This window comes from Plasmodium malariae, assembly GCF_900090045.1.
Source record: "Plasmodium malariae genome assembly, chromosome: 8".
Classification (NCBI taxonomy): Eukaryota; Apicomplexa; class Aconoidasida; order Haemosporida; family Plasmodiidae; genus Plasmodium; species Plasmodium malariae.
The window spans coordinates 1,982,429-2,002,443 of NC_041782.1; the positions used below are offsets into that span (position 1 = coordinate 1,982,429).

Below are 20,015 nucleotides of genomic sequence, written 5' to 3' on the forward strand. Positions count from 1 at the left end.
CATATTATATGCTATTTGCTAACTGTTCTTATATAGCTTCATTTTTGCTAATTATTCCCATTTTTTGACCATACATTTTGTTGTGTATTCAGTACCAGAAAGAAAGGTAAAGGGAATGAATTACAATATTGGGGGTATAGGAAAGAGGGGGTGTATATAAAATATAATGTTCATTGCTAATACAGTGGAGAGCTAGCTAAAAATATATTTTAACATAATTTTTTGTTTTTTTTTTGTTTTTTTTTTGTTTTTTTTTTCTTTTCTTTGGTACTTTGTTTAAAAACTTTTTATTGTTTTCATTTTGGCTAGTTTTACTTATTTTTAAAAGGTAATAAAAATTCCTTACAGTTTTTAGGAAACCATTGTTTTTGTAATTCTTTTAAGAGAAAGCGGATTGAGTTGGATCGCCCTTTTGTTGTACGTGTGTGTATATGTTTAAGTGTGTGCGAAAGTGTGGGTACATATATGAACATCTGAAGGCATATGCACATTTATACACGCAAACACACACCCATACATACGTATATATATATATATATATATATATATATATATATATACGTATACCCATGTGTATGCGCTTGCATGTGTGCAGAGCTCTCCAGTTTTCAATTTCAAAAGGCCCAAGCATAACAAAAAAAGATTAATGAAAATTAGCAGCTGTAATATTGCAAAATTATACAATAAAGTTCATTACGTTTACAAAATTAAAGAAATACAGCTGCTCTCAAAATATTCAAATAAATACAAAGGTAAGATAATAATGATTAACGAAGTGCAGTTGAACAGGAAAAGACAAAATGAGGGGAAGAATGGAGGAACAAATGATGAAGGTAGTGATAGTGAGTCTTACGAAATAAACAAAAAAACAAAACTCATTCCCAAATTAAAGGAAGAGAATTTTAGTCAGAATAACCTGGTTTCTAATTATTTTACATCAAATGTAAAAGGAATAGGAAATAGTTTAAAAGTTTATATTGAAAAGGCAAGTAGTACAGAAGAAACAATTAAAATCAAAAGCAATGAAACTGAAATGGATGAAAAAGAGAACAAAAAAATTTATTATAAGAAGGAAGAAAATGAGGATAGTTTAGCCATTTCTAAAGTAGAAGGTGTGAACATTAAAAGCGATGATAATATATATAATGAACATACGAAATATGTACATGAGGAGGGTAATAATGTTAATAAGACTGTACTAATAAAAGAAAATAAATCAAACGATTTAGAAGCTAAAGGTGAAGAACAGGTAAAAATAGTAGTAACATGGAATATGAATAGTATAACAGTACGATATAAGAATAAAGAAAAATGGAAAAATTTTATGAACTTTTTTAATAAAATTAATGCTGACGTTTGGTGTTTGCAAGAAGTAAGATTACCAGCAATGAATATAGGGGATAGTAAAAATGAAAATAAAAACAAAAACAAAAATGATGGCTTACGCGATAGAAGCAAGGTTAAAAACTCTGACCAGAAAAGCTTAGTTGATTATGAAATTATAGATAGTATATTAAAAAATGATTTTAAAAATTATGATGCATATTTTAGTTTAGCAAATATCAAATATAGTGGTCAGCTTGTGTTAATTAAAAAAACAATACAAGTAAAATCTATTCGTTATAATCTCTCTTTTGATATGGATTCAAAAATACATCATGATGAAGGAAGAATAATTTTAGTTGAGTTTTCTGATTTCTATTTGTTGTCAACATACTCACCAAACAACGGTTTTGATAAAATAAAGTTTGAAAGACGAAGATTATTTGATGAAGAATTAGAAAAATTTGTCTCTTATTTAAAAAATAAAAAGCATTTAATATGGACTGGGGATTTGAATATTGCACCAGAAGATATTGACTTATCACATCCTGCTGAATTTCGAAAAATGAAGAAGGGTAATAATGTACCGAAAGAATTTATTGGACAACCCGGTTGTACAGATTTTGAAAGAAAAAATTTTAAAAAAATTTTGACCTCAGGTGATTTAGTTGATTCGTACAGATATCTACAAAATTTGAAGGAGAAAAATGCAGAAACAGAATCGTCAAAAAATCCCATTGATGTTTCTAAAAAATCAAATATTAATGATAATATATATACATGGAGGTGCCCTTTTCTGCTTGGAAAGCAGAGCAACAAGGCAATGCGCATAGACCATTTCATTGTTTCAAAAAATTTTCTTAACCGTGTAGATAATGTCGAAATACATGGGTACAGTGTATTTCATAATAATTTCTATGGGTCTGATCATTGCCCTGTAATTCTGTACCTCAAAGGTGAGGAGTGAAACGCACTTTTATATATTTTCCAAATTTTTTTTTTTTTTTTTTTTTCCCCCTACACTTTAATTTTAATATTAATGAATATGTAAAACGGAATCTCAATATTTGGATGTAAAAAAAAAAAAAGAAGAAAAAAAAAAAAAATGGTTACTAACTAGAAGTTTCATCGTTGACCTTATGCACACGAAACATGAAACATTGTATCTGTATATGTGGAATACAAAATATGCATGTATGTACAAGTACCCATAAGCTGATTTCATTCTGTTTTGTTGTATTTCGCTTTAGTTTGCTTTATTTTGCCTTACTTTGCTTCATTCTGCTATATTTCATTACCCTTTATTTTTTCCTTTTTTCACACATAAAAGATTATCAGTAATGTAAACATCAATTATGAAATGACTGAAAATCAAAATTCTGTTAATGTATTAACTACTGTTATACTTTAATGTTCATTTTGTCTAAAAATTGATAAGAATGTGTTTTAAAAAAGTAACTACTGCTTATTTTTCTTTATGTTCATTTGCCATCCTTTTGTGGGTTTAACCGGGGGGGTGTTACGATTTTTCCAATTTTGCTTTAAAAAAGGCAAAAACGCAAAAACGCAAAAATGGGATAACGGAATAGCGTTATAAGATAATAATTTAATTACGCAATAACGCAATAACGCAATAAAGCAATAAAGCAATAAAGCAATAAAGCAATCATCTTTAACTTTCTGTTAGTATTCATTCGGACGTTTCATCGCCCGATTAATGGTACTTACATAAATATAAAATGCCGTATTGCCGTTTTTCCTTGTTGCCCCATGAAATATATGTATATGCCTATATAGTTATATATATGACAATGTACACGCGCTTCCATATAGATTATTGTGTATATATGAGCATACATATATGCATATATATATATATATATATATATATATATATATATATATATATATATATGTATTAAAAAAAAAAATCCAGTCCATTGCAGAAAAATCCGTATGTTTTGTTTTTTACTTGGTGTAAAAAGAAGGGGGAATAAACAAAAACGACAAAAATTTAAAAGTAAAAAGAATAATAATGAATAATATAAATAATGAAATATAAAACATAACATGGTGTTTTAAAGACGAAATGAAAATTTTATTGCATAATGGCACTATGCTGATTATTTACTCATGCATATGTATACATATGTATTTTAAAATACACTTTAAAATGCAGCATTACGAATTATTTAAGATTACCCATTTAAAAATCATTACTTTCGACTAATTTATTTTTTTTCTTTATAAACTATTACCTTTTCGTTTTACATATGTATATATGTATGTATATATGTATATATGTATATATGTATAAACGTATATATGTATATATGTATATATGTATATATGTATATATGTATATATGTATATATGTATATATGTATATATGTATATATGTATATTGTATATATGTATGTATATATGTATGTATATATATATGTATGTATGTATATATGTATATATGTACATATGTATGTATATATATGTATACTATTGTACACGCACACTACCTTTTAACGCCTTTTTTTTTTCCGATAGGACAAACATAAATAAAATCGTATATTTATTATTTTTCTTTTTTGTGTATGCATATTATTATATCCATAAAAAATGTTGTTAAAGGTAATATAATAAGTTTATTTTGAAATTGATAAATTTTTATATTCTTTTGGCACTACAACACCCTAACTGTTTTTACATACATGTCGAATAGTTTAGTCATATTTGGCGTATGTATATATGATATATTTGTATATCATCATTTTAGTACTACAAATGCTTGTTCTGTGTTATATGCGTATATGAATTTATGCAAAGTACCGTATGTATTTTTTGCATATATATATATATATACATACTTGGATACATATTTATATATTTATACGTGCATGTTTGATAATTTTTAACAGGTTAGGTAAAACTTTGATGCTAATGTTTTACTTTTTGTACATGACGAAATGAACATACATACTATATATATATATATATATATACAGTACTCTTTCTTATTAATCGTATTAATGTTACTAGAACTTTAAAGTTTATCATTTTTCGCATAATTTTTTTCGAATATTTATTGTAGCATAACCATTTTTCTTTTTTTTACATTTTATTCGTTCATTTTATACGTTCATTTTGTACGTTCATTTTGTACGTTCATTTTTTTCGCGATTTTTTTACAATATTTTAGCAATAGTTTAGCAATAGTTTAGCAATAGTTTAGCAGTAGTTTAGCAGTAGTTTAGCAGTAGTTTAGCAGTAGTTTAGCAGTAGTTTAGCAGTAGTTTAGCAGTAGTTTAGCAATATTTTTGAAATTTTTTTTTTTTGCTTTATCCTTTGTAATTTATCTTGTCATTTGTTCCGTCCTTTATTTTTTCGTTCGTATGTTCGGCCATTTTTTAGTTCATTTCGTCCCATATGTATTCATACTTAATACTACTTACATTTTACTCCATAGTTGTTTCTTTTTTCTTAGCTTACTCAGTTTTCCAAGAATTTAATTGAATTTTTTTAAACATAAGCGTTTTGTCATTTATGGAAAGTTTATTTTTCCATGCTGTTTTGTATAATTTGAAATCTGTATAACGAAGGTTGTTTGTACCCTTTTGGCTAGTCCTTCTTATGCCATTTGCAATTTACTTCTCTTAATTTTATTTCGTTTTACTTCTCTTAATTTTATTTCTTTTTACTTCTCTTAATTTTATTTCGTTTTACTTCTCTTAATTTTATTTCGTTTTACTTCACTTAATATTATTTCGTTTTACTTCTCTTAATTTTATTTCGTTTTACTTCACTTAATATTATTTTTCATTTTTTCTTTTCCATTTTTCTTATCCTTTTATCGCCTATGTTAGTCCATATCTAGTACGTGGCACATAGCAATTTTTAACCGTGTGTACTTTTGGCAGTTGCTTATACCTTAATCATTTTATTATTACTTTTTATTATTATTTTTTTTTTTATACTCCCTTTTTATAAGCCATACGGCTTCCACGTTTTGTACATACATAAGTGTGCACATCCATTTGTACGTTGCTTGCGCTTGTGTATATGTATATGGGCATGTCCGCTTTTAGACCCTACTATTAAACAGTTGCACGTGCGTATGATGTGAAAGATGCTAAAAAAAAGCGATGAATCGAATAGAATATTAAAGAAGAAGCTAAACAATGACATAACAAACATTTTATTACTTTTTGAAAAAGTTCAGGAGTGGGCAGATTTAAGTAATATATTACAGAAATTGTATTTGACGATAGAAAAGTATGAAACATTTGTTGATATATCATCCAAGTTTTTATTATTTAGGCGGTTGTCACAATGCTTAAATCCATTATTACCCTCAGGTGTACATTCGAAGGCATTAATAATATATTCAACCATATTTAAAAAAGTAGAAAAAGATTTCTTTATTAATAATATTCATGTTCTCTGTTCGGGAATATTTGAATTTATGTTACATTGTACAATTAATTTAAAAACTATATATTTTAAAAATATAAAAAGTATACTAAACTTAAGAGAAAATGTGTATGTATTTGCATACGCGTTGTTACTCTCACTTTTCAATGTTGTAGATAGTGATAACAATATACTGTTATATATATATTCAATAAATAATTACATAGGGGAAAGTATATTTTTTAACAATATATGGTTACTGTTATTAAGGCATAATGAAATTAGAACAAATATATTAAATTTTTTAGAAACATCATTTAGCCCTCAAATATATTTGCTTTCTAAAGAAAGAATTAAGGTACTATTACCATATAAAGATGATCTTGTCTTATCATCCATAATTTTTTGTTTAAATGATAAAAATATATTAAATCAGCGGATCACCTTAAGTTTGTTAATAAACAATTTTCCTTTATCTCATGTTAATAATAAAAGCAGAAAAAAAATAATTGATAAGAATAAAAGCACTGATTATAGGATATCTACACGATCTTGTCCTGAACCGCATCAACAGTATCAGAAGCAGCATCCCGAAGAGCATCAAAATAACAATAGTAGCAATAGTAGTAAGGACCAACGTGCTGAAAATAATGTAAGCGCATCCGTTATTCTAAGTAATGAAAATAAAAGCGTATCATTTCAAGATAAGGCATACAGTTTACAGTTAAATGATGAGTACTTACTTCAGGATGGTAAGAACAAGGGTAGTAGTGAAAGGAATGATGACAATGATAGTGGTGTTAGCGGCATTAGCGGACATAGGAACGACAGAAATGATGACAATCATAACAACCATAACAATAATGTACAGATGCACGTACGATCTAATTTGCTCGATGAAGGTGAGTATGACGTGAGCAGCTCCATTGCAGGAGGAGGATTGGACGAACGAGGTGCTGGGGATAAAATGAGAATACTAAATGATGAACAGTGGAATAATTTAGATAGCAAGGTGTTAAATTATGAACAGGATAATGTTTCTTACAAAAATCATCTAACATTTGATCGGATTGACAAATGTAATAATAATGAAAAATTTAACACAAACATTGTTTTTGATGATCGTGATAATATGAATGTTATCGAGGACAAGTATGATGGTTCAGGGGGAAGGAGGGGTAACAGGGGAAACGTTGAGATGAGCTCAAATTATGGTGGGGTGTACAACTATGATAACAGCGATAGCAACAATAGAATGAGTAACAGTGGTGGGGTTAGTTACAGCATGGGGGGTAATGGCACTAAGAGGGAAGAGACTTATGGAGGGTCTAAATTGGAAGATGGTAAAAAAGTAAGGTATGATATGGATAACCACAATGATACAAGTAGAGGAGAAAATAAGGAGGAGGAGTATAGCAATATATGGAGAAATGAAGAAAGCGAAACGTCAAATGATGTACTTTTTAACGATATCAGCAAAAAGATAATTACAAGGAATGTAATATTTTTATTACAAAGATCAGACATTGGTTTGAATAGAAGAATTTTTAAATATTTGTATTTATATGAGACTAATGATGAAAAGAATTTTAAAGATAGTATAAATTATGAAAATTATAAAATATTTTATGAAACAATCATTGATATGTTGGAAAATAAATTTAATGATAATCATCTGAATGTGTCGGAAGTTTTATATATTTTATTTAAAAATAAAGATTATGTATATGTAAATAAATATATTATGGAAAATGTATTTTTATATTTATTAAAATTTTGTTATAGGTATAGAACTAATAAAGAGATTAAAATATTTTTTAAAAATGTGTTAAATTTAAATTTAATTAGTTATGAAAATATTATGAATGTATTTTTACATACTTTTTATTTTTTAAAAAATAATAATGTACTGTTCAGAAATAATATATATATATATATAAAAAAATTTATTAACTTATTAAATATTATGACATTTTTTGTTGAATTTATAAAGCAAATAAGTAGACATTTATATATATATTTTTTATTTTTGTTTAATACTGCAATATTGAAGCTTTTAATGTTTTTGAATATGCGCATAGTAAGCATTATAAAGAAGTATAGTCATGTAAAAGATTTAAATGAGAAGTATTTTATAGATTCAAATGATGTGGTATCCGGGAGGCACAGCGCTTTGTATTATTTTTATTTTTTTGTTACGCATTATAACAACTATTACATGAATAAGTGCTTTATATTTTTAATAAAGAATGGTATATACCAGCGTCTCTTGATGAAAAGAGGAGGAGGGGGGGACTACGGCTCTGTGGGTGCGCCTGCGATGTGTTCATCGATTGTTGCAAGTGGTTACAGCGCTCGGAATGGCGTATTAGCTGTAGCTGCGTCCAACATTGGAGGTGGTGCTAATAGTGGAGATCCTTCAACTCAGTGGAGTAAAGCAGAAGTAAGCAGCAGTTTTGTAATAGAAGAAAACAAAATGAATGTGCAAAAAATGGGGGATGTGAGGGCATATGATTCGGTCCTTTACGGAAAGAGCAATTCTGAGCAATATAGTAACGAAAAGGCGAACATAAAGAAGGAGCGGCTTGAAAATGAAAGCAGCGGTATCTATAGTGGAAATTATAGTGCCAATTATAGTGGAAATTATAGCGGCAATTATAGTGGCAATTGTAGCGGCAATTATAATGGCAATTATGATGGCAAAAGAACAAGTAGCAGTAACAGGCGTAGCCATAACCTCCTCAGCGGTAGTAATAGTAAGGGGGTGTTGCCGAACAATAGGGGTTACTACTATGAGAGGGCTTCCATGAATGACAATAATAAAGTATATGAGAAAAGCAGTGGAAGCACAATGAGAATAGAAAATGATGAATATTTTTTAGAAATTTTAATAAAATATAGACGTAGGTTGAAGTATAATTTAATTGATGCAATTATTAAAAACATGGATTTATATTTTTTTACAAATAATTATGAATGTATTATTTTTTTATTTTATAATTATCATATGTTAGTTGACAAGGAAAACTTGAGTGGGAGTTGTTATTATTTTCTAAGACATATTTTAAAAAATTGTACTAGCGAAAATAAAAATAAATTTTACTTTTGGTGTTTTTTATATCTGCACGTGGTAAGGATAAATTTTAACAAATCATTGCTTAAGAATTATAAAATAAAAGGAATAGCTTTTCAAAAGTTGTACAAAAGACAGAGAAGAAAATTAGAGGATATCACTTATGTTAGAGATAAGCAGATTCGGCTTCTTAGGAATAATGGAAGCAAAAATATTTTTAGGGATGAAAATTTAAATGATGATGAATATAACGAGTTTAATGAGTATAACGATGATAATGATGAAGACGACAGTGATGACAGTGATGATGATAAGGATGAGAGTGATAACAGTGGGGATGATAAAGATGAGAAAGATTTAAAAGGTGAATTGAACGAAATGAAATATTTAGATGAGTTAACAGATAATAATATGAACAAATATCATAATTATTTTAGTAATACAGAACAAGAATTACTTTTTAACAAAAATTTTGTTGAAAATATTTTAGTATACTCAAACAAAATAGTAAATCATATATTTAATTATATTATATTATTAAAAAAGAATAAAAAATTTATTAGATTATTTTTTGATATAAATTATTTATATTTTTTTTGTGATAATATATACTGTTTAAAGATTTTAAGAAAAAGCTTAAAAAATAAAAATACAAGCGAATTAACTATAAATGTTAAGGTTATACTAGAATATATAATTAATAATAAAACGAATGAATATCATATTATTCATTCCAATTTTTATAATTTAACACATGATATATTTAAACTTTATAATAAAAAAAATACTCTTATTAATTATTATCTTGTGAAATATATTAAAAGTAACAAGAAAAATCTTGCTTATATATTTGACAATATAATTATTAGTATGTTCGATTTGATAACAGAAATTGAAAATTTATTCCTTGCTGAAGAAATTGACCGTGCACGCATGAACAGCTTGGTATCTGTAGATGATATAAGTACAGGAAATGTAGTAAGCAACTTAGGTGCATCTCTCAACGTTTCCAGTGGTAGAAGCGTTTCGCATGGGAGAAACGTAAGGTATGTAAATCGTAGTGGGTGCACTGATATGATCAACCAGAGCCACGAACAGTTGAACACGAACACAGATCAGCAGAGCATGATGATGATGACGATGCGGAGTAATAACGATAGAAATGGTATTAAGGGTAGTGTTAAAAGTGGAATAAAAAGTAGAATAAAAGGCGGTATTAAAAATAGCGCTAAGAGTGGTGTTAAGGGCAGCGTTAACAGCATTAACAACAACAATAATATCTATAACAGTAAAAACAATAGTAATGGCTATGAAAGCGGGAACGGAAGTGAGAACAACAACAGCAGTAGTAACCACAACAGCAGCAGCAACCACAACAGCAGCAGCAACCACAACAGCAGCAGCAACTACAACAGCAGCAGCACCATGCGCAGTTATGAGAAGTACTTGAAAAAGCTCAAATGCAAATTCGACTACATAAACTTTTTCTTCTGCAATGTGGAAAATTTCATGTATTGGTTATACAAACAAAAGGTGAGCAAGAAAATGTACAATGCTAGAAGTAAGATGACCTTATCGAATTATGAAAAGAACATGGCCATAATAATTTGTTATATATGTACAGAAGGTAATATAAATTCTTTTTTTTTTCGAAATTATTTGGATGTATTTTTTATTTTATTTTTAAAAATAATATATTTAAATGAAAATATAAGTGAACTGAACAACAGTGGTAACAACAACATAGTACAAAAGGAAAAGAATTCGTTAAAACATAACAGTCTACTTGAATTCAAGAGAGATATTATTAACATGTTAATAAATTTGTTTAATATTAGTCATTACAAAAAATTTGAATATATGAAAATATTAAATTATTATTATAGATTAATAATTCATCATTTTTTATTCTTATATTATTATTTTACTGTAAAGAAGTACTACATTTTACAGATACAACTAATAAACTTTATTAGATATGTTTTGCCCTTATATGAAAAGAACACAGGAAAGAGTATATTTACTGATGAAGCTGTTGATAAGGAAAAGAGTTTTAAACGAATTACAAAATACAATAATTATGAAGAGTTTATATCATCAAGTAAGCATCATTTTGAAGTTATAAATAGAAACAACCAGACAATTAAAAATGATGTTTTTATATTTAGTATATTAAGAAAATCAATGACAGTTATATTTAATTTAAATGAACAAGTCATATATAAAGAGGTACTAAAAACAATTATTTATCTAATTGAAAATATAATTGATGAAAAAGATGTGAAGGCATATTACTTAACTGTTTTTTTCTTAGATCTTTTATATATAATTAAAATTGAAAATCAAAAAAAAAAGAAAAATATTTTTTTTATTATGAAATTTTGTCAATTTTTAACTGAAATTTTTAAATTAATTTATCGAGATGAAATGAAAAGTGAAATAAAAAATGAAATAAAAAATGATATAAAATTTGAAAATAAATATGAATATGAAAACATATCAATTGATGATATTGAAAATAGTTTGAATGAAAATAAAATTTCAACTGAAAGTTTTTGTAGTATCTTTTGTATTAAGACAGATGACAAATTTATTAATATGCAGCATAAAAATATATCTACACTTTTTTCTGTAATTTTTAATTTGTATGCTTTTATAAAAAAAAAATTAAGATTATATTACAAGAATAACAAGAACCTGATGAACAGCGATGATAAGAACACGAATTTGAATAACAACAGTTACATGTACAACAATAATAATAGCAGCATTTATAATGAACACAACAACAGCAGTAACATCTACAACGAAGTGAGTGCGAATATGAGTGGTGTGAGCGCTGGTATGACTGGGGGTAATATGTTCAACGGAAACGGCAAAAGCGGTGTGAATAGCACGGGTAATAACATAAGCGCGAATAATACTAATACACATCCAAATACGAATAGTAGTAATCATACCAATACGAATGGTAGTAATCATATCAATACGAATAGTAGTAATCATACCAATACGAATGGTAGTAATCATACCAATACGAATAGTAGTAATCATACCAATACGAATGGTAGTAATCATATCAATACGAATGGTAGTAATCATATCAATACGAATAGTAGTAATCATATCAATACGAATAGTAGTAATCATACCAATACGAATGGTAGTAATCATATCAATACGAATAGTAGTAATCATACCAATACGAATGGTAGTAATCATATCAATACGAATAGTAGTAATCATATCAATACGAATAGTAGTAATAATAATGCAAACAATGGCAGTGGCAGTGTCGGTGGTGTGCACTTGAATCCCACCTATAAGAATGACAATGATAGGAGTGCTGGAGTTAGTGCAAATCTAAATACGAACGATTCCAGAGGGGTGAACTCAATGAACATAGGAGAGAATACAAATATAAATGGTAGACAGGATCCTATGGGTAACATAGATAATATCAGGAACAACACCATGAACAATTTGAACAATAGCATTAATAAGAATACAATTGGAAACCATCTTAATGATGGGAATAAGATTAAGAACAACATGGATAAGGACTTAAATATGATTAATGTGAACAACACTATGAGTGATGGAAACCAGTACAACACATATAGAAGAAACAACAGTTACTCTTATTATCATGAAGAAGGGAAAGTTAACAGCCACGCGAATCTTGGAAATAGGTTTACCTCCACTGGGGAACACGTCAACAGTGGTAACGTGAATGAAATTATATGTGTAGACAGTAGGGACGACAGACGAGAAGACAGACGAGAAGACAGACGAGAAGACAGAAGAGAAGACAGGAGAGAAGACAGGAGAGAAGATAGACGAGCGAACCTAAATGACAGTAACTTTGATAAGAACGAGTTTATTGCTGTGGGAGCGAATGAATCATCTTTTAGTAGTAACAACTACATAGGAACGAATTACGGCTTTGAGAACAGTAGTTTTAACCATTTAAATGAAAAGAATAACATGCACAATAGTAGTAGCAATGATTTGGTTACTCGACAGATGAACAGCAATAAGGGGAACAATGAATATTTGAATAGCAACATGAGTAACAATGTTAATGCAAATGCTTATGCATACGGCAATGACAGCAATAACAACATTAGTAGCCGCAATGCTAGTAATAGTCGAGATGTCAATGTTTCTTATATGAATAGCAGTAAATTTATCTACAATGAAAATATGAACAATGTAAATAGTGAAGATAGGATGAACCCGAATATGTTGTACAGTAAGAATGCGTCTCCGAGCAGTTTAAGAGACAGCAATAATTACAGCAGCGGTTATTACAAGAGCGTAAATTTTGATAGTAGTTTGAACATGATTGGTACAGATAGTGGAAATAATAATCTCGAGGTAGATATGTCCGTTCATAATAACAATAACAGTGGAAGTATGGCTTTTATTAAGGAAGGTAATGTTGTTAAAGCTGATCCCTATAGTTTACCAGGGAATAGCGAAAACTCAAATATTTTTCCAAAAAAGAGTGATATGGAAAAGGAGGTTTTCAGTAGTAGCAAATTAAATTTTAGTGGAAATATGATGAAAGAAGACATGCTTAAAGAGATAAACTACAACACGAATACTGGAAGTAATATTGGCAGCAACATTGGTAGTAACGATGGAAATAATAATGATATCTACAGTAACAATGTTAACAGTATGAAATATATGAACAATGTTAATAGTATGAACTGTATGAACAGTATGAACAGTATGAACAGTATGAACAGTATGAACAGTATGAACAGTATGAACAGTATGAACAATATAAACAATATAAACAACAGCAACAGCGACAGCAGCAACAACAACAACAACAACAACAACAATGCTAGTAGCAATGCTATTACGAAGATGGATGAAAACACACTGGAACGGTCAAATAAATATGAAAATTCTTTTATATACAATTACAAGGGTAGTAGTAAGCTAAATAAAAATAATAACACACAGAGCGAGGGATATAAAAGGAATAAAAGAGTAGTGCTACTCAAGATATGCCTTAAAAATGTTATTTCCATAAATAAATTGCTTTATTTTATCACACGTAAGGATTTTCTATTTATTGATAATTTGTATTCAATTTTTAAAGAGTATATAAAAAATAGAAATGAGTATAATAAGGAGAAGGCAAGTGGTAAGCATGATTTTTTTCAAGGGAAAAGAGACAACACAGGGTTAAAAAAAAAAAAAAAAAAAAATTTAAGTAGAAATAAAGTTATGCAGGATGATGATGATGATGAACAATATGGTGAACGGTATAACGAATGGTATGATGAGCAATATGACGAAGAAGAGGACGAGGAATATGACGCGGATGAAGTGGAAGTAGAAAAAATCGAACTAGAAAGCTTCATAGATCAAAATGGATTAGTGTTAGGAAATAAGAAAATTAAAAGAGAGAAGATTAGGGAATATTTTAAGAGGGAAAAAAAATTATTAAAAAAATTAAATTTTATGAACAAGTTCAGTAAAAATTCGATAAAAAAAAGTATGATTGTAATGAACAATTCAGATGAATGTATAGAAAAAAAAAAGTTATCCTTTTCAATGACATTATTGACAGAGTTTAGTGATGATATTTTAATAAAAATTTTAGATGACTTATTAAATTATTATGATAAACATAAGGCAAAAATTAATATAAATGAATATATGTATTTTTTGTTTAACATATATCTGAATATATGCACATTAACGAAGAGAATAATTAACCACTTTATAGACTTCATGTTTGCCTTCATTAAGAAAATAACACAAACTTCACAGAATATTATGAGCAGTTTATGGTTTTTGTATATTTTATTTATTATAGAAAATAATCATATATATGTATTTAACGACAAGTTACAGAAGAAAATAATATTAGAACAAATAAGCATTTTAATACAAGTCTCGTTATATAGCTATTATTCAAAGAATGTGAAAAATAATTACAATGTTCAGACTCCACTACCTGACTTTGTGCATCCTTTCCATATTCATTATATAATACAAAATTATTTTATAAATAATAATTTTTTTAAAAAAAAGAAAAATATAAGATACATATATATGAAAAATATCAATTTAATTGAAAAGAATTTTAACATAAATGATTATTCCGAAATAGCAGCAATTAATGCTCTGTCTTTTTTGCTCATGTGTTTTTACCATGCAGTGAATTACAATACAGTAACAACTGCTTTAAGTAGTACTGCTGGTGGTGCGACTACTAGTACTACTGCCGCAACTGGTACAGCTACAACTAGTAGTAATAATATAGCAAAAAGTTATATATGCGAGTCTTCTGTTACCCTTTTTTACGAAAATTTTAGTAAATATATATCTTTAATTTATAATAACAGTATACAGAATGTTTTTTACAGATATTCCTTTTTTTTAATAATGAATCTATTGATAGATTATAATTATAACTGTAAATATTATATAAAAAAGATTACCTTTGATTTGTACTCTTATATATCTAATATTGATATACGGTGTTTAAAGGCTTTGTCAAGTATTTTCAAAAAATTGAACGAGTCAAATATAGACGAATTGTTACTAGTCCCTACTAGTAGTATCTTCTCCTTAAAATTTAATATTATAAATTCTAGAATTAATTATATAAATAAATTATCATTAATAATATTAGCAGGAAACAGAAATTTCTACCTATGTCATTTACCAAAAATTGCAGAAAATATTTCGGAGTATTTGAAGTTTTGCACAGATTTAAAATTATATAGAGAAATACTAATTTTAATATGTACAATAATTATAAAAAATGATGAAAATGAAATATATATAATTATACCCACCTTTATATCATTAATATTACAGATATATCATGTGGAAAGGGTCAAATACAAAATAGCTGTTGAGAATATTAAGAATGTCGAAAAGGATGATGATAATTATATGTATGATTTTAATTCATATAATAATGCGGATGTATTATCATTACTTAGAACTTTGTTAATTATCATAAATATATTAGTTAAAAGAAATGTTAGCTTTATAAATTTTTATTCATGGATTTTCTTTAAAGATATATCAATAAAAAAAAATTTCTTCTCTAGACATAAGGATATGGGGAATTATGTAAGTAGAACTAGAGATTCTTACAGGAAAGACATTCACTCAAGGAGGAAGTATAATTATGATGATAGTAGTAGTAGGGGTGGTGCTATTATGTATACCTGTTCTTCGACGAACGACAAGGAAAGTACTGGGAATATTTCTATTTATGATGAAAGTATCTCTCTTAGATTGCAGGGTGTGGAAAGCCATAACGAGTTGCATCATAAGAATAGATACAACACTGATGTTAGCGGTAACCTGCAGGAGAAAGGCGCAAAATGGGGCAAAACTGAAAACGGCAATGATTCAATAGCAAATGGTGCACATAACGTAGTACAGAGTGACCCCATTAATAGCAATAGTGACAGTAGTAACGGTAATACTGGGAACTACTCGAGGGGTGAACACGAAATGATAGGCAAAAAAAAGGGTACAGGGGAAGAGGGGTACTCGGCATATAGTGAAGGAGGAAGGGGAGGAATTAGAAACATGCCAAGAGACAGATCAAAAGACAGCGATAATGAAAAGAGTGATAACATACTGACCATTTTGCTCAATGCCAACCAAGAAGATTATTATAACAAAAATAATAGTAGCATGTCAGTGGCACATAATTTGAGAAAAAATATGATGCTAAATAAAGGAAAAAATGATGAATCTAAATTTGTTGCTTTCCTTGATATTATTGAAAAGTTGTATGCACCATCAAGTACTTATAATAATAAGAGGCATGCACTAGAAAGTGATGCTAATGGTGAAACGAGTCCGAGGAATTTAAGCAAAAATGGGTTAGAAGTAACTGGGGAGGGTATTAGCAGTAGCAACAATGATAATAATAATAATAATAGTAATAGCAATAACGATAATAGGAACAATAATAATAGCAGTAATAATAATAGCAATAATAATAATGCTAATTCGATGAAACTTTTAGACGAAGAAGAGGAAGACGAAGGAGATAATGTCTACACTAATGAGGACACAAACAATTTAAAAAAGAATTTCTACTACTGCAACAATTATTTAAGTGAGTATATTTTAAATACCAAAAATGGATTATCCGTGTACTCTTCGTGTGATAACAATTTGAGCAGTTCATCCATAAATTCAATTAGAAGTAATTTCTCAAATAACTTTTCCAAAAATATAAACAATATGTTATCTGACTACTCTGATAATCATGATGTAAGCAATAGCAGTTCAAATAATATAAACAACTTGAACAACATAGATAACATAATGGTGAATATTAAAAATGACGAAGAATTTTCATCAGATGATATTTGTTATAAGACAAATGAAAAGTGGAACCATGTACATTGCTTAATGAATCATGATGTTAACGAATTTTCTAAAAGAAGAAAAAAAAAGAAAAAAAATATATCTATCCATTCATGTAAAAATGTACCATTAGTTTTAGTCTATTTATCGAAAAAAATAAAAATGAATTTCTATAAATATTCCATGAAAAAACCAAAGGATGAAACCCTTATTTTGTTGAAAGAGTTAAATTCCGTTGAAAACGACATCAACGATTTGTTTTTCGAAGTAGATCTCGATGAAATTTACGCAGACTTCTTGATGAATTAGCAAAGCAGAAGAGGGAACACACCGTTCCGTTAACCACTGCGCGTAACGGTTGTATATTTTACGTATATATATATATATATATATATATATATATATATATATATGTGCGTGTATATGTTCACATGTTGTGTACCTATATACGTGCGTATGTGCACATATTTGTATATATATATGTACACGTTGCACATATTGTGTGCAATAATTGTGAAGATTTTCCATTTCCTTTTCCTCTTTTATTATTTTTTTTTTTTCCTTTTTTTGCGTGAGCTCTGTTTACTTCTTAAGATTCGAGTGCTTATTCTAGTATTTCAGTTTTATTATTATTAATATGGTTTTGTAGTGTTTAAGTTTTCATATTTTTATTTCAGCCTTCTTTTTCTTCGCTTATGTATTCCTTTTTTGTTATTTTTATATATATCATCCCTTTTTCCGTTTACTTTTTTATATATACATATATATATATTTTACCCCTTTTCATGCTTTATTTTGTAATGTTAATTATTAAGAAAAATTAACTTGGTGCGCATAATAAATAAAAAGGATGAATGTAAATGAATTTTGTTATTTCGTTTTTTTTTTCATTTTGCGTAATCTTTTTTAGCTGTTAGAGAGTGAGGCAGAGAAACGAAAAGGGAAAAAAAAAAAAAAAAAAAAAATGGCTAAAAATATGAACATACATGCGAACGGATATGTCGGCACGCATGTTCGCATAAATATGAGCAAATGTATAAGCAAACGTATAAGCAAAAATATAAGCAAAAATATAAGCAAAAATATAAGCAAAAATATAAGCAAAAATATAAGCAAAAATATAAGCAAAAATATAAGCAAAAATATAAGCAAAAATATAAGCAAAAATATAAGCAAAAATATATTTTTTTTATAAGACAAATTTATTTTCCTGCGTACGGCTGTCCTATTCAGACGCACACATATAATATATATATATATATATTATATTCATAAATGGAGGGAATTCCTTTTAAAAATCACATGACCTGTTCATGTATTATTCTATATTTGTATAATATTTATTTATATATTAATTTTTTTTTTTTTTTTAAGTGGTGAATGTACTTTTTTTAGCTAGCCATAAGCATATATATAATATACAAAAATGCACACATTCTTGTGTCGGTATTACACAGCACCTGCTACTTATGCTTGTAAAAAACAGGAACGGACGGATCTGTTCCACCAATTTTGTGCTTATACGAATCGTACACTTCTTTCAAGTACTTTTTTTTAATGTTTTTAAAATTGTACATGTAATTATTATTCTCGGCAAATTCGTTGGTTTGATGTATATGTGGAGTTATAACTGAAACCCCACTGCGAAAGTAAAAGTGGCCTATAAATGAAAAATACAAGGAAGAAAAACTTTAATAACCAAATTATAAATGATATAATGCAAAGGATAATCAGCAAAGGATAATCAGCAAAGGATAATCAGCAAAGGATAATCAGCAAAGGATAAAATGTACATAAATAATGACAGGTGGTAAAAAAAAAAAAAAAAAAGAAGCAAAGTACCTGTTTTAATTTTAAAAGCATTTTCTTTATCACCGTTTATTAAATTTAGCATCGACTGTATTTTTTCAATATCTGTCAGAAGGGAAAACAGGGTTAAACGCGTAAAATTAAGTACAAAATGAACTTGCATACGTATTTATATATACGTATACATGTAACATATTCGCTCATACATATCAACCATAAATATCAACAAAAAGTGCAAACTAAACGGAAAAGCAAAAGATAGATAAAAGAAAGAAGTGGAATGGGGAAATACTCTTTTTACAACACGTAAAAAACTAATATCATACATATTAAAAGATGCTGTTATATTATTTTTATTTTTATTTTACTATTGTAATTGTTCATAATATTTTTGTGAATTTTCTTTTTCATATAATTTTCGTAATGAAATGACGTTAAATCGTACATCAGCTGATTGACAAAGCTTTTATTTTTTCTAAATAATTCGCTTAGTCTGTTTTTGCTGTAACAGCCTTCTCGCTTAAACATAAACGCCATATTTACTCAGTCGTCAGATGATATATTATTCAACAAACGATCCAATCAACGGTAGACCCATCGATTCAATTGCTCATTGATCAAACGATTTTCCATACGTATTTTTTATTCATTAGAAGGATAAAACAAAACAAAAATAAACAGTAAGTATGGGCCAAATAAAAAAAATAAAAATAAAAGACAAATATAAATAAAATAATAAAATGTATTAAATATTGCAACTACTGAAATGATACTACAGGCAATTTAACTAAACATAAGCATATATAAATATAGCTAATTATAATTCCCCATGTGAAAATAAAAAATAAATTTATATTTTCTCTAGCGTTCTTTTATTAAGCGGAAAGCGAAATTAATCGTTTCATTTAACTATATTTTTTATTTTCTTTCTTTTTTTTTCCTTCTGTAATTAAATAAGAACATAAAAAAAAGACATTTTCATGATGCGAAAAAAAAATACGAAAAAATGTTCTGTGGTCAAAACAGCATTTTT

The 20,015-nt window shown here is 27.8% G+C and overlaps 3 protein-coding genes across 3 annotated transcripts; 2 read left to right on the forward strand and 1 right to left on the reverse strand.

Moving 5' to 3' along the window:
- Nucleotides 1-646: 646 nt before the first annotated feature.
- Nucleotides 647-2,290, forward strand: PmUG01_08050600 (AP endonuclease (DNA-[apurinic or apyrimidinic site] lyase), putative; the record flags this gene model as incomplete). The annotated part of the gene is made up of 1 exon (XM_029004682.1): nt 647-2,290. The coding sequence occupies one exon, from the start codon at nt 647-649 to the stop codon at nt 2,288-2,290; it is 1,644 nt and encodes a 547-aa protein (XP_028861347.1).
- Nucleotides 2,291-5,443: 3,153 nt separating this feature from the next.
- Nucleotides 5,444-17,482, forward strand: PmUG01_08050700 (conserved Plasmodium protein, unknown function; the record flags this gene model as incomplete). The annotated part of the gene is made up of 1 exon (XM_029004683.1): nt 5,444-17,482. The coding sequence occupies one exon, from the start codon at nt 5,444-5,446 to the stop codon at nt 17,480-17,482; it is 12,039 nt and encodes a 4,012-aa protein (XP_028861348.1).
- A 1,154-nt stretch (nt 17,483-18,636) lies between these two features.
- On the reverse strand, nt 18,637-19,519 carry PmUG01_08050800 (conserved Plasmodium protein, unknown function; the record flags this gene model as incomplete). The annotated part of the gene is made up of 3 exons (XM_029004684.1): nt 18,637-18,833; nt 19,016-19,087; nt 19,351-19,519. 3 exons carry the CDS (start codon nt 19,517-19,519, stop codon nt 18,637-18,639), a joined length of 438 nt encoding a protein of 145 aa, XP_028861349.1.
- Between the last annotated feature and the right edge of the window lie 496 nt (nt 19,520-20,015).